The sequence below is a fragment of the Cervus canadensis genome, chromosome 28 (assembly GCF_019320065.1).
Source record: "Cervus canadensis isolate Bull #8, Minnesota chromosome 28, ASM1932006v1, whole genome shotgun sequence".
In the NCBI taxonomy this organism is placed as follows: domain Eukaryota; kingdom Metazoa; phylum Chordata; class Mammalia; order Artiodactyla; family Cervidae; genus Cervus; species Cervus canadensis.
This window is the reverse complement of record NC_057413.1, coordinates 30750217-30762499: the sequence shown is the minus strand read 5'-3', so window position 1 is coordinate 30762499 and position 12283 is coordinate 30750217. Positions and strand designations below refer to the sequence as shown.

Genomic DNA, 12283 nt, shown 5'->3' with positions numbered 1-12283 from the left:
CCACATGTAAAGCATCCTTCATTTTCCTTTTCTTAAGGCAGCGACCATTGTTTTAGCTAGCATTTGCATCTTTTGGAGTTTCTGATCCTATTTTGCGACAAGCCTTCAAATGATAAAAAATAGTCCCTGTATCACGAATTGGGGCTATAGCCCTTTGACATTCCTGATTTGCATTTTCATAAGCAAGTAATTTCTCTAATTGCCTTTTAGCTTCTTCTCCAATTACTGTACAGGAAATAGCAGTTTCTAATCTAGCTAAGAAATCAGCATATGTTTCATTAGGTCCCTGCAATATTTTAAAGTAGCTACCTGTAGGCTCCCCTTGAGGAGGAATTCAATCCCAAGCTTCAAGGGCCACTGTTTTTAATTGATAATGCAATAAAAGAGGGCATCATATTTGAGCTTCTATAGCATCAAATTGTCTGGTGCCAGTTAACATTTCAAAAGTAATTTGGTTTTGGGGAGCGCCAGCTCGAGCATTTCTGTTAGCATGATCTCTGGCTGTATCTTGAAACCACGTTGTCCATTGAAGATACTCTCCTGGTTTAAGGAGAGCTTTTATTAAAATTCGCCAATCATAGGGAGTAAAAGTGCCAATAGAAGACACCATAGCATTTAGAATCAGTCTAGTAAAAAGCGAATGTGGGCCATACATAGTTATAGCCTTTTTCATTTGTTGCATGTGAAAAAATTAATACCTTCATATTGAGGTATTATCTGCCCTTGAGCATTTTTAGAAAGGCAGAAAAACCATCAGCTTCAGAGACTTGTGATTTCAAAGCCAGCAATTCAGAGAGCCACTGTTGCGAAGGGGGTAGATTATTGTTATTCAGAAAGGTGTTGTCAATTTGAATGTTAAAAGGTGTCTTAAGGGAGTCGTTGTCAGGATCATTAGGTTTTATGGAGGGAGAGACTTTGGGATATGTGCCCTCCGGCAGGGGAGGAGTGTTTGGAGCAAACAGGGGCAGGGTTGGTAGGGAAATCTTGAAGTATCTTTTGTTGTTCTAATTGGGCCTTTTGTAAGGTATCATCGTCTAATTCATACCCATGTAATAAGTGTTCTGCCTGTTGCTGAATATCATGAAGGCTAGAATTACCTTGAAATGGCAGAATCACAGCTTCAATGAGAGCCCATAGGGGCCAGAAATCTATCGGAACTACCTTCATTAGGGAACCAAGGGTTGCATTCAACCACTGTCTGAAGGCAAGCCTCTATTCTCTAGCGTGAAACTGAAAATCCCTGAACTTTAAATAAGTGCTGATGTAAAGTAGAAAAGTGAGGGGGCTTTCCAGCCGATTGACCCGTTCTTAGTACTTACCGGCCTCAATAGGCCCTGGGGGTCCCTCCGTCCGAATCTTGCCACGTGTACCAGAGCCCCTGTTTCTGGGCGCCACTTGTTGGTCCTTTAATGGACCGGAACCTGGTGGTCCGGAGTCAACGATGAGAGAGTTAAAGAAGTAAAGAGGCTGATATTTCCTGGGTTACACAGCCGGCTTCCGCGCTCCAGGGAATCAGCCAGAAATAGAGAGATAGAGAGAGAGAGAAAGAAAGACACCAAAGGACCAAAGCTCTGATGGAGCAAAGGTGTTTTAATCAACATGGCATGGGCATATATACTGTAGTTATTCTCAGCAAAGATAAAGATTAAAATTCCAGACTTACAAACACAAGGCAATCCCTAAGAAAGAGAGAAGAAGGTACTTATCACCATAATGAGAAACTAACAAAGGAACAGCCTGGGAAAGGCGTGCCTCTCCTCTTAATTCCTGAATATTCAGGAATTAATAAGGGTCAAAGGTTTCCTGACAGATCCTTAATACACGGGAAGCCTCCGGTTAAATGCTTCCTGACATAACTTTCCTTCCAAGGAGTAAGTGTCTTTTAATATCACGGCTGCAATCACCATCTGCAGTGATTTTGGAGCCCAGAAAAATAAAATCAGCCACTGTTTCCACTGTTTCCCCATCTATTTGCCATGAAGTGATGGGACCCGATGCCATGACCTTAGTTTTCTGAATGTGGAGCTTTAAGCCAATTTTTTCACTCTCCTCTTTCACTTTCAACAAGAAGCTCTTTAGTTCTTCTTCACTTTCTGCCATAAGGGTGGTGTCATCTGCATATCTGAGGTTATTGATATTTCTCCCAGCAATCTTGATTACAGGTTGTGCTTCATCCAGCCTGGCATTTCACATAATGTACTCTGCATATCAGTTAAACAAGCAGGGTGACAATATACAGCCTTGACGTACTCCTTTTCCTATTTGGAAACCAGTCTGTTGTTCCATGTCCAGTTCTAACTGTTGCTTCCTGACCTGCATACAGATTTCTCAAGAGGCAGGTCAGGTGGTCTGGTATTCCCATCTCTTTCACAATTTTCCACAGTTTATTGTGAGCCACAGTCAAAAGCTTTGGCATAGTCAATAAAGCAGAAATAGATGTTTTTCTGGAACTCTCTTGCTTTTTCGATGATCCAGCGGATGTTAGCAATTTGATCTCTGGTTCCTCTGCCTTTTCTAAAACCAGCTTGAAGATCTGGAAGTTCGTGGTTCACATATTGCTGAAGCCTGGCTTGGAGAATTTTGAGCATTACTTTACTAGCGTGTGAGATGAGTGCAATTGTGCGGTAGTTTGAGCATTCTTTGGCATTGCCTTTCTTTGGGATTGGAATGAAAACTGACCTTTTCCACTCCTGTGGCCACTGCTGAGTTTTCCAAATTTGCTGACATATTGAGTGGAGCACTTTCACAGCATCATCTTTCAGGATTTGAAATAGCTCAGCTGGAATTCCATCACCTCCACTAGCTTTGTTTGTAGTAATGCTTCCTAAGGCCCACTTGACTTCACATTCTAGGATGTCTGGCTCTAGGTGAGTGATCACACCATCTTGGCTATCTGGGTTGTAAAGATCTGTTTTGTACAGTTCTTCTGTGTATTCTTGCCACCTCTTCTTAATATCTTCCCCCAGCCTGGCTCCCCCTAAAAGCTATCCCGGACTTTCAATAGTATGCCTACTTCTTGTCCTGTCCTTATTGGGCAACTCCAATGCACCCCCCCCAACCAAAGCTCCCCAATATTTGCACTTTTAAGAGCAGAGACTATATTTTCTACCTCTATATTTAAGACAGAGCAGGTGCTGATCTATAATGGGTGGTCCCTAAATGTCTGTTGAGTTGAATGAATTTGTACTCATAGCCAGAAATTCTTCATGGGATATTGTGTGTATAATTGAATTGCCTGATATTTGAAAAATGTAAATGCATGATATTTGTCGTTTGGAGTTGTTTAAAATATCTGATCCTTCAAAAGAGACTAGCTTTAACGTTTTGAAAAAGTAATGCTTCTTGGAAGAGACTATTATTGGGGATCGATGACAAGGCTCTCCTCATCAGTATAGTCGTGAGTATCCTCGACCGTCACACGGGAGACTGGGGTTCAAATCCCCAAAAGGGAGACAGAAGGACCTATTTTGAGTTTCTTTCCTTGTGGCTCAGGTGGTTGAAAAATTTGCCTACAATGGGGGAGACCCAATGCAAGAGACCCAACTTTGATCCCTGGGTCAAGAAGATCCTCTGGAGAAGGGAATGGCAACCCACTCCAGTATTCTTGCCTGGGAAATCCAATGGACAGAGGAGCCTAGTGGGCTACAGTCCATGGGGTTGCAAAGAGTTGGACAGGGCTGAGGGATGAACACTCTCACACTTTCACTTTCACCATCTGAGTAAAGTTCAAATAACATTACTAAAAAGGTCCTTTCAGCCTGCAAAGTGATAATTCATTTGGATGGGTTCATCATATTTTTAATTAAACTTTTTCTTAATGTGCAATAATGAAAAGTGCTTAGGGCCATCATATGTTTGAGTATATCCCCCAAAGTGCCAAAAGAGTAGCAGGATTTGTCAGAAGCTGGTGGGTCACCAGTTTGAGCAGGGACATTTTTCAGCTTCACTGACCTCACAGTATAGACATTGTGTTTGAGATTATTATTTCCTACAATTATTTTCTAAAGAATGATTTTTAAAAATTGAGGATATACATTGATGCAATTTGTGCTTAAGTATACAACAAACTAGCTAAGGCAAAACAAGATAACAATAAGAAAGCTGGCAAGGAAATCTAGTACTTTGGAACTAAGAATAAAGAAACAAAAAGAATTTGTTGCCTTTAAGATGTGAGCTAAATGAGTGTTTTAAACATAACACAATCGAATTAAAATGTAATTTTCTTCAGAATAATCTTCCTGGTTAGAATAGTTTTCACCAGAAAGAAAGGAGGTAGATGGGTTTTTCAATACAGATAGCTTCTGATAAATTCCTAAGAAAACACTGGGAAGAAATTATGGCAATTTGGCATGAATTAGACTGGTTGAAATTGTCATTCTTACAGAAATTGTAATATTCTCTTTCATACCAGGTCAATATTCAGCAGGAAAAAAAAAAAAAAGGAATAACTAGAATGGTATTAGTTCATTTGTCTGGGAATATGAAGAAGGGTGAGGTCAGATAAAACTTAACTCACTTGGAGAAGGAAATGGCAACCCACTCCAGTGTTCTTGCCTGGAGAATCCCAGGGATGGGGGAGCCTGGTGGGCTGCCATCTATGGGGTCGCACAGAGTCGGACACGACTGAAGTGACTTAGCAGCCCCTATGATGAAAAGACTCAACTTCAGCTTCTTCGACTTTACTGATTGGGGCATAAAAAAAAAAAAAAAACTTAACTCACTATGCAGCTGCTGCTGCTAAGTCGCTTCAGTCGTGTCCGACTCTGTGCGACCCCATAGACGGCAGCCCATCAGGCTCCCCCATCCCTGGGATCCTCCAGGCAAGAACACGAGTGGGTTGCCATTTCCTTCTCCAATGCATGAAAGTGAAAAGTGAAAGTGAAGTCGCTCAGTCGTGTCTGACTCTTCGTGACTCCATGGACTGCAGCCTACCATCCTCCTCCATCCGTGTGATTTTTCCAGGCAAGTGTACTGGAGTGGGTTGCCATTTCCTTCTCCATAACTCATTATAAGATAAAGGAAATAAGGTCAAAAAGAAAAGGTAATGTGTTCTTAGCTTAAAAAAGGTATTTGAGGTTAAATCTAAATATATGATGAGATTATCATCTCATCACATTTTCTATCATCCAACTAATAGTTACTGTTGAGGAAAGCATTGTTTTGAGCTGAGCAATGTGCTAGCTATATAAAAATGTATAAAATAAAGTACCACACTTTGAAGGTCTCCTGGGGGGGTGTTGATAAGACTTATAAGATGAAAAGAGCTCCTGTAGTAATTAATAGCTAACATTTGCTTATTAGCACTCACAACTTGAGAACGTAGTTTCACATACCATCTTGTAAGTTTAAAAAATATATTTCTAGATTTTGCTCTTCTATTGGGATTTCCATTGGCTTATCCTCTTGAAGACAGCATTGGGACTTCACTGGTGGCCCAGTGGCTAAGACCCTGAGCTCCCAATGCAGGGGTTTCAGGTTCAATCCGTGGTCAGGAAACTAGATCCCACATGCTGCAACTAAGAGTCTGAATGCTGCAGCTAAAGATCTTGTATGCCACAGCAAAGACCCAGAGCTGCCAAACCAAGAAAAACAAGATATTATTAAAAAAGTAAAAGAGGAAAAAAAAAAAAAAAGTAAAAGAGACAGCATTAATTCTGGGATGGTTCTTAGCTTTACTTCAATTTTCTCATCCTTTCTTATGGTCCTACTCCCTGATCCTTCGAATTTCTTTTATGATCCAGTATGTCAACATCACCTCAAACAGATTTTGCCTTCTGAATTTACAAAGTGATTTTGCTTATTTCAATTTTCAAACTTCTAAAATTTATGGTTTCTGATGGAAATACTACAAATCTTGAGATTTCTAGGGTAGAACTGATTTCTAAAATATGTGGTTTCTGATGGAAATCATACAGATCTTGAGATTTCTAGGGTAGAACTGATTGTGGATTTTTTACCTTATCAGATTATGCGACCTGACTTATGGTTAAGAAAATATGTTCATCTTATGGCCTCACTTCTTTTTCAGTTATATTTAGTCTGAAACCTTTAACTGACTTCTAACTTTTCTGTTCTATATGTGCTGAATATATGCAGCTATATATATTATGTATTCTGTTATGTATATTCCTAAGTTACAGTTTCAAAGGTAACCTTATTGTCAAATCCAGTATTCTTTTTTTCCCTCCTTCTGTTTTGTTTTCCTGACCCTCTCTTCATTTCTATTCATTGATCTTTCTTAAAATATCTAGTATCCTGGAGACTAAGGTATTCAGTTCTCTTCCTATAATATCTTATATTTTTCTTTGTTTTCTTCTATGAATCCTCTTTTGACTCTCATCAGTCTCATTCATTCAAAGTTTAAATGGTTTGCTTTCTTATGGGTTGCATAAAACTCAACATTCAGAAAACTAAGATCATGGCATCGGGTCCCATCACTTTACAGCAAATAGATGGGGAAACAGTGGAAACAGTGACAGACTATATTTTTGGGGGCTCCAAAATCACTGCAGATGGTGACTGCAGCCATGAAATTAAAAGATGCTTACTCCTTGGAAGAAAAGTTATGACCAACCTAGACAGCATATTAAGAAACAGAGACATTACTTTGCCAAAAAAGGTCCATCTAGTCAAGGCTACGGTTTTTCCAGTAGTCATGTATGGATGTGAGAGTTGGACTATAAAGAAAGCTGAGCACCGAAGAATTGATGCTTTTGAACTGTGGTGTTGGTGAGGACTCTTGAGAGTCCCTTGGACTGCAAGGAGATCCAATCAGTCCATCCTAAAGGAAATCAGTCCTGAATATTCATTGGATGGACTGATGCTGAAACTGAAACTCCAATACTTTGGCCACCTGATGTGAAGAACTGACTCACTGGAAAAGCCCCTCATGCTAGGAAAGATTGAGGGCAGGAGGAGAAGGGGATGACAGAGGATGAGATGGTTGGATGGCATCACTGACTCAATGGACATGAGTCTGAGTAAACTCCGGGAGTTGGTGATGGACAGGGAGGCCTGGCATGCTACAGTCTGTGTGGTCGCAAAGAGTTGGATATGACTGAGCGACTGAACTGAACTGGACTTCTTATGCCTTGCAGGAGTCAGACAGATTTCAGGATATTTCCCTTGTGCTTCCACTTTCACCCCTTACTTCTGGGACTCCTTCAGGTTGTAATTACTGCCATCCTCCAAGCCTTAGCTCCACTTATACCCTCCTCCTGAAGCTTGCCTTTACTGTTGTTGTCTAGTCACTAAGTCCTGTTAGATCCTCTTGAGACCCCATGATCTGTAACCTGCTAGGCTCCTCTGTCAATGGGATTTCCCAGGCAAGAATACTGGATTGGGTTACCATTTCCTTCTCCAGGGGATCTTCCCCACCCAGGGACTGAACCCACCTCTCCTGCACTGTAGGCAGATTCTTTACCCCTGAGCCTCCTGGGAAGCTTGCCTTGCCCAGAGCTACACACACACCTCATACTGTCAACTATCTGTTCAGGTCTCTCTTCCTGGTTACACTGCAAAATCTGTGAGGATAAGGGCTGGACTTCAGGTTTTTTGGTTTGTTTATTTGTTTGCTTGCAAGGGGAGGGTGAACACAATACTCAATAAATATTTGTTGATTGAAGAGTCACACTCTGTTTCATGGTTTCAATACAACACAACCAATATGTACATTTTTTAGATGTGCATATTAATTTTTTTCCTTTTTCCTTATTGGTCTCTGACTGTAACTGACACTTTTTGTTCTAAAGGTGTGCTATGCAGTCTATTTAGAAGTAAAAGATTAAGGGATGTCAAATGCAGGCCTATAGGAGATAAGTGGAAATGGATATTTATGAGGTTGCCACTATCAGCCAGAGACTGTGCTTCGCACTGTAAAGATTTCTTTCAACAGACTCAAGAAACTGAAATCCAGCAAGGTTAATTTATCCAAAGTCCCATAAAAAATGAATGGTTGTGCTGAGTTTCAGAAATCCAGGTTTGCCTGGATGATTGTGAAACTTAAAATAACACAACTGCTTTCAAAGTCACTAGACAAGAGTTGGCATTCAACAAATGTTGCTGTCTGAGGATTGGGTTTGCTTCAACAGTAGGAGAAAAAAGTTGGCTGAATGTATATATATATATATGTACATATATATACATACATACACACACACACACACACACACACATTCTGGTTATCATGCAATTCACTTCTCCGCCTGATGTTCTAGTATCTATAACATGGCTCACAGGATATAGCTCAGAATATTATCTATAGCCCTTGAGGAAGAATTAAAGGTCCTTGACTATGCCTAATGACTACATTATTATTTAGTCTCCTTTGGCTGTTTTCTTCTGTTTTCGCGTTTCTCACTTCTCTGATTAAACTTATTCTTTGACTAAAGTTTTCCCCACACAAAAGGTAGACAGAGGACATGTTTTCGGGGGTGGGGGTGGAGGGCAAGGACCATACGGTTCTGCTCCGTTTTAACGTCTGATTACAATAATCCTATGCTCTTCTTCATATTGAGGCTAGAAAAAATAAATACCAGCCAATATTTCAAATTATGACTATCCCGCCCTGCTCCCCATCAGGTAGCAATTTATATTTTCAAAAGAGAAAAGGGGATTAGAAAGTTGCCTTCAGCAGACAGAAACTAAAGGAATCCACTAGTTGAATCCTGTAAAAGAATTTATTCTGTGCCTATGATTTTTTTTTTTTTCCGATGAAGAAATGCTTCTAATTCATACAGAACTTTGCAAGGTAAACCGCAGGTCCTGTTTGCAGCTGGGTCTCTAAAGGTCGAAAGAAAGTGGGTTCTCTCTTTCTCTACTCTTGCACGTCTCTCTCGCGGTCTCGTTCAGGTCCCCGAAAGCCTGCCTTACTGCAAAAAACAACAGTGCAAAGTGGGGCAGCCCAGGCTCACTTTGCCTATCAGCAAAAACTCTTTGAATCCATCGGAGGCGACAAACCACACAAAACGCCCGTCCCAGCTGCTTCGAACCTCAAGGCAGAGAAGTGACCGCAGTTACGCCGCTCGTCTCCCTCATCCGCTCCGCGCACCTGGACGCGGGCGGCGTGAGAGCCCCAGCCGCGACGTCACCGCACCTGGCAGCAGCCCCAGCGCGGCGGTGAGCCGGAACGCAACGGGGGCGGGGCAGGGAGGCCTGGGGATTCTCGCGAGATTTTCCTCCTCACGGCCCAGCTCCCGGCACCTTCCCGGCCTCTGTCCCGGTCTCCACCTCACTCTTTGGCGTCGCGTTCGAGGACGGCGGGCGCCTACGGAGCTGCCAGGGGCGGGCTCCGGGGCTGGGCTGGCGCTCTGCGTCGGAGCCGGCGGCCAGAACGAACCGGCAGGTCCCGCCCCGTGGCAGGAGCGACCGGGGGTGGGAAAACCGCCGGCTGGGCGGGCGGGGGAGGGCCCTCCGTCCGCCGCGAGTGAGGAGCCGCAGCCGCCGCCTCTTCCTTGCGGGCCGTGGGGACCGGACTGGCCGGGGAGCGCCGCGGGCGGATGGAGGCTCCGGGTCCCGCCTGAACTCAACCGGGCTAGAGCCGAGCGGAGGGCCCGCCTCCTGCCGCCGGAGCGGCCGCGCGAGCAGCGGGAGGAGGAGGAGCAGCGAGCGCCGGGCTGCTCCCCGCCGGAGCCCCCAGCATGGGTAAGGGACCCGAGTGCGCTCCTCGCCACCCGCTCCGACCTTCTGGATTCGGGGAGGCGGTTCCTTTTCTCGATCTCGGCGGGGAGGAGCCGGGGGAGGGGGTGGGGGGTCGGTCCCTGCGCTGCCACACGGCCGGCTCCCTGTGTCCCCTCCTCGCTCTGCCTTCCACCTGGCTCATCTCGCGGAGAAACTGGTTGCGGGGCCCCAGGGTGCTTTTCCCGTCTGGCGCTTTTCTTTCCACCTCTTTTCCTGGTTTCGGGAAAGGTGAGGGGATGGGGGTGGGGGCGGTCCGATCACTTCGCCCCCAGCCCAGCTCGACTTAGCACCGAACTTCCCTCTTTACCCAGTCCCTTTCGTCCCAGATCCTGCTGGGATGGGGGAAGGATGATCGAAAAACTTGACCGAGTAGCACTTTCAACTTCTGTATCTTCTGCGAACCTTTTTAGAGGTTGGCCTTTTAAAGCTTTGTTTGTTAGAAAAGACATTTTCCACCCCCCAGGCTGAAACTTTCAAGGGGTATCTCAAGGGCAGGAAAGCTTGAGTATTTGCTCCGTTTCTACCCAGGCAAGTGTGTTGGCACTTATTAAATCTGTTCCTGAGAACTGGATTGGAGTTTAGTAGGATTTCTGCGTTGAACCCTTTGAGAAGCAGTTTCCTGTTTGGAGTTAGACTTCCTCGCTAGAAGGGGAGAAAAGTACAAGGCCTTATATGTTATTTACAGTGTGCTTTAAAGTTTTGTTTGGAGCTAGAGAAGGAATGTGTTGCAGACTGGTGAAAGGGAGTTTTGTTGAGTAATGTAACAATTCTTTTGATAACAAAAGTTCGATGTGGGCTAGGCGCTATCTCCCTCAATCCTTTGCAAATGAAAAGCAATTTAAAAGAGAACTTTTTAAAAAATCAAACTGTGTCACTATAAGGCATATGCATGCTCTGTAAGAGTAATCCCAGTGTTGGTTCTGTAATCAGAAGGACGCTGTCACTTTTTGCAGTTCAGGAAAGAGTTGGTACTGCTTCATCTCAACAAACTATTAACTGAAATTAATAATTCATGAGACTAACAAATGATTTAGAAGCAGGACAAACACACAGTACTGCTGATGTGGCACCTACTGCCCACACATTGTTTTGTGGGAAATGCTTTAAGGATAGTGTTTATAGACAAGTCGCAATAGCTCTTCTGTGTTTTCCTAGACTTTATACTTTTATGATCTGTCTCCCTTTTGCTTTCAGGTAACTTTTGTGCACAAAGTGCTCTTAAACTTAGAAACAGTAAAACTTTTGTTACTTGGGACTTTCCAATGAATTTCTTTCTAATTGATTAGTTGAGCTTACTGGGTAATTGAGGGTTTATCCTTTAAGCTTCAAATTATAAAACCACTTTGAATGCAGATCATACTAAAATTAAATGTGTAATTCTTTTCTGTTTTAAATAGGATGCAGAGTATAATTAAATCCTTTGATGACCTAGGGTCATCTGTTGGATTGTATATAGGACTCCTGATCAGATTTCTTTGCATTTTGAAGTTAGTAAATATTTTTCATGCTTTGCTGTTGGATGTGCTTGTTACTGTGATCAGTGTCCCCCTTCACCCTCTCATCGCCAGTTTTTCTACACTGTTTTTTTCCTACGGAAATCAAATTTGTAATTCTGCGAAGGGAAAAAATGAGTTGACCTTTATTTAGTGTGTGAGATCTTCTTTTGAGAACAGTGAATGTCCATCCTTGCACATTGGAGTGTCTATTTTGGTTGTCCAGAGGCCTTCACTCAATGACTTTGCTATGTTCTACTTAGGTGAGTTCTGCCATATTAACTTAGTACAGAGTGATGTTTGTGTACTCTACTGGACTGCCCAGAATGTATTTTAAAGTATGGTTGCTTGGGGGCATGTGCAGTTAATTTTTGAAAGGTATTTGTCAGATATTGTCATATGAATGTATACTTTAAATTTATTGGTTATATATTCATAATAAAACTATCAAAATCATTTAAGGAGTTTTTTCTTTAATATAAATCTAAGGTGCTTGATTTTGCTGTCATAAGTCTTTACTTCTTACGGCTTAAGATGACAGCTTAAGGGATTCCCTGGTTGTCCAGTGGTTAGGGATCTGAGCCTTATTGCCAAGGGCCCTGGTTTCAATCCCTGGTCAGGGAATGAAAATCCCACAAGCCCTGCAGCATGGCCAGGAAAAAAAAAAAAAAGATGATAGCTTAAAATATTTACATGGTATTTTATCTAATTTATCACAAAATGAAAAATCTTTAATTTCTTCACTTTGAAATAACTTGGGTACCTATTAAGTGATGGTTCTTGACATTTAGGTGGTAGAGCTAGAGTTAAAAGCATGGGCTCTGAACTGGGACAGTTTAAAGTCAAATCCTGGCTCTTCTGTCTACAAGCTGTTGTGATTGAGCTTCAGTTTCTTAATCTATAAATGGGATAAAACTATCAACCTGAGGTTATTAGGAGGATTGAATGAGTTAATACTTGTAAAGTGCTTAGAACAGTGCCAGTGTTGCTTGCTGTTATTTTCATTTTCAAATAATGAGATAAAATAAATGAAATGAGTAAAATAAATAAATGAAAAAATAAAAATTTTCAAATAAATTTCCCCAATTCTTGCACCAACTTGAAAAAATAAT

At 42.4% G+C, this 12283-nt stretch overlaps 1 protein-coding gene across 2 annotated transcripts in view; it reads left to right on the top strand.

Annotated features, from left to right (window-relative positions):
- The first annotated feature begins 9189 nt into the window (after positions 1-9189).
- LOC122429209 (CD2 associated protein) overlaps positions 9190-12283 on the top strand; it is an 84442-nt gene continuing 81348 nt past the window's right edge. The window contains exon 1 of one of the 2 annotated variants that reach the window (XM_043449459.1): positions 9190-9642. In XM_043449459.1, the coding sequence (XP_043305394.1) occupies positions 9639-9642 (4 nt within the window). In that variant the 5' untranslated portion in view covers positions 9190-9638. Of the gene's footprint in view, positions 9643-10849; positions 11435-12283 lie in introns of those variants that run through there. The other variant, XM_043449458.1, reaches the window with a different exon arrangement.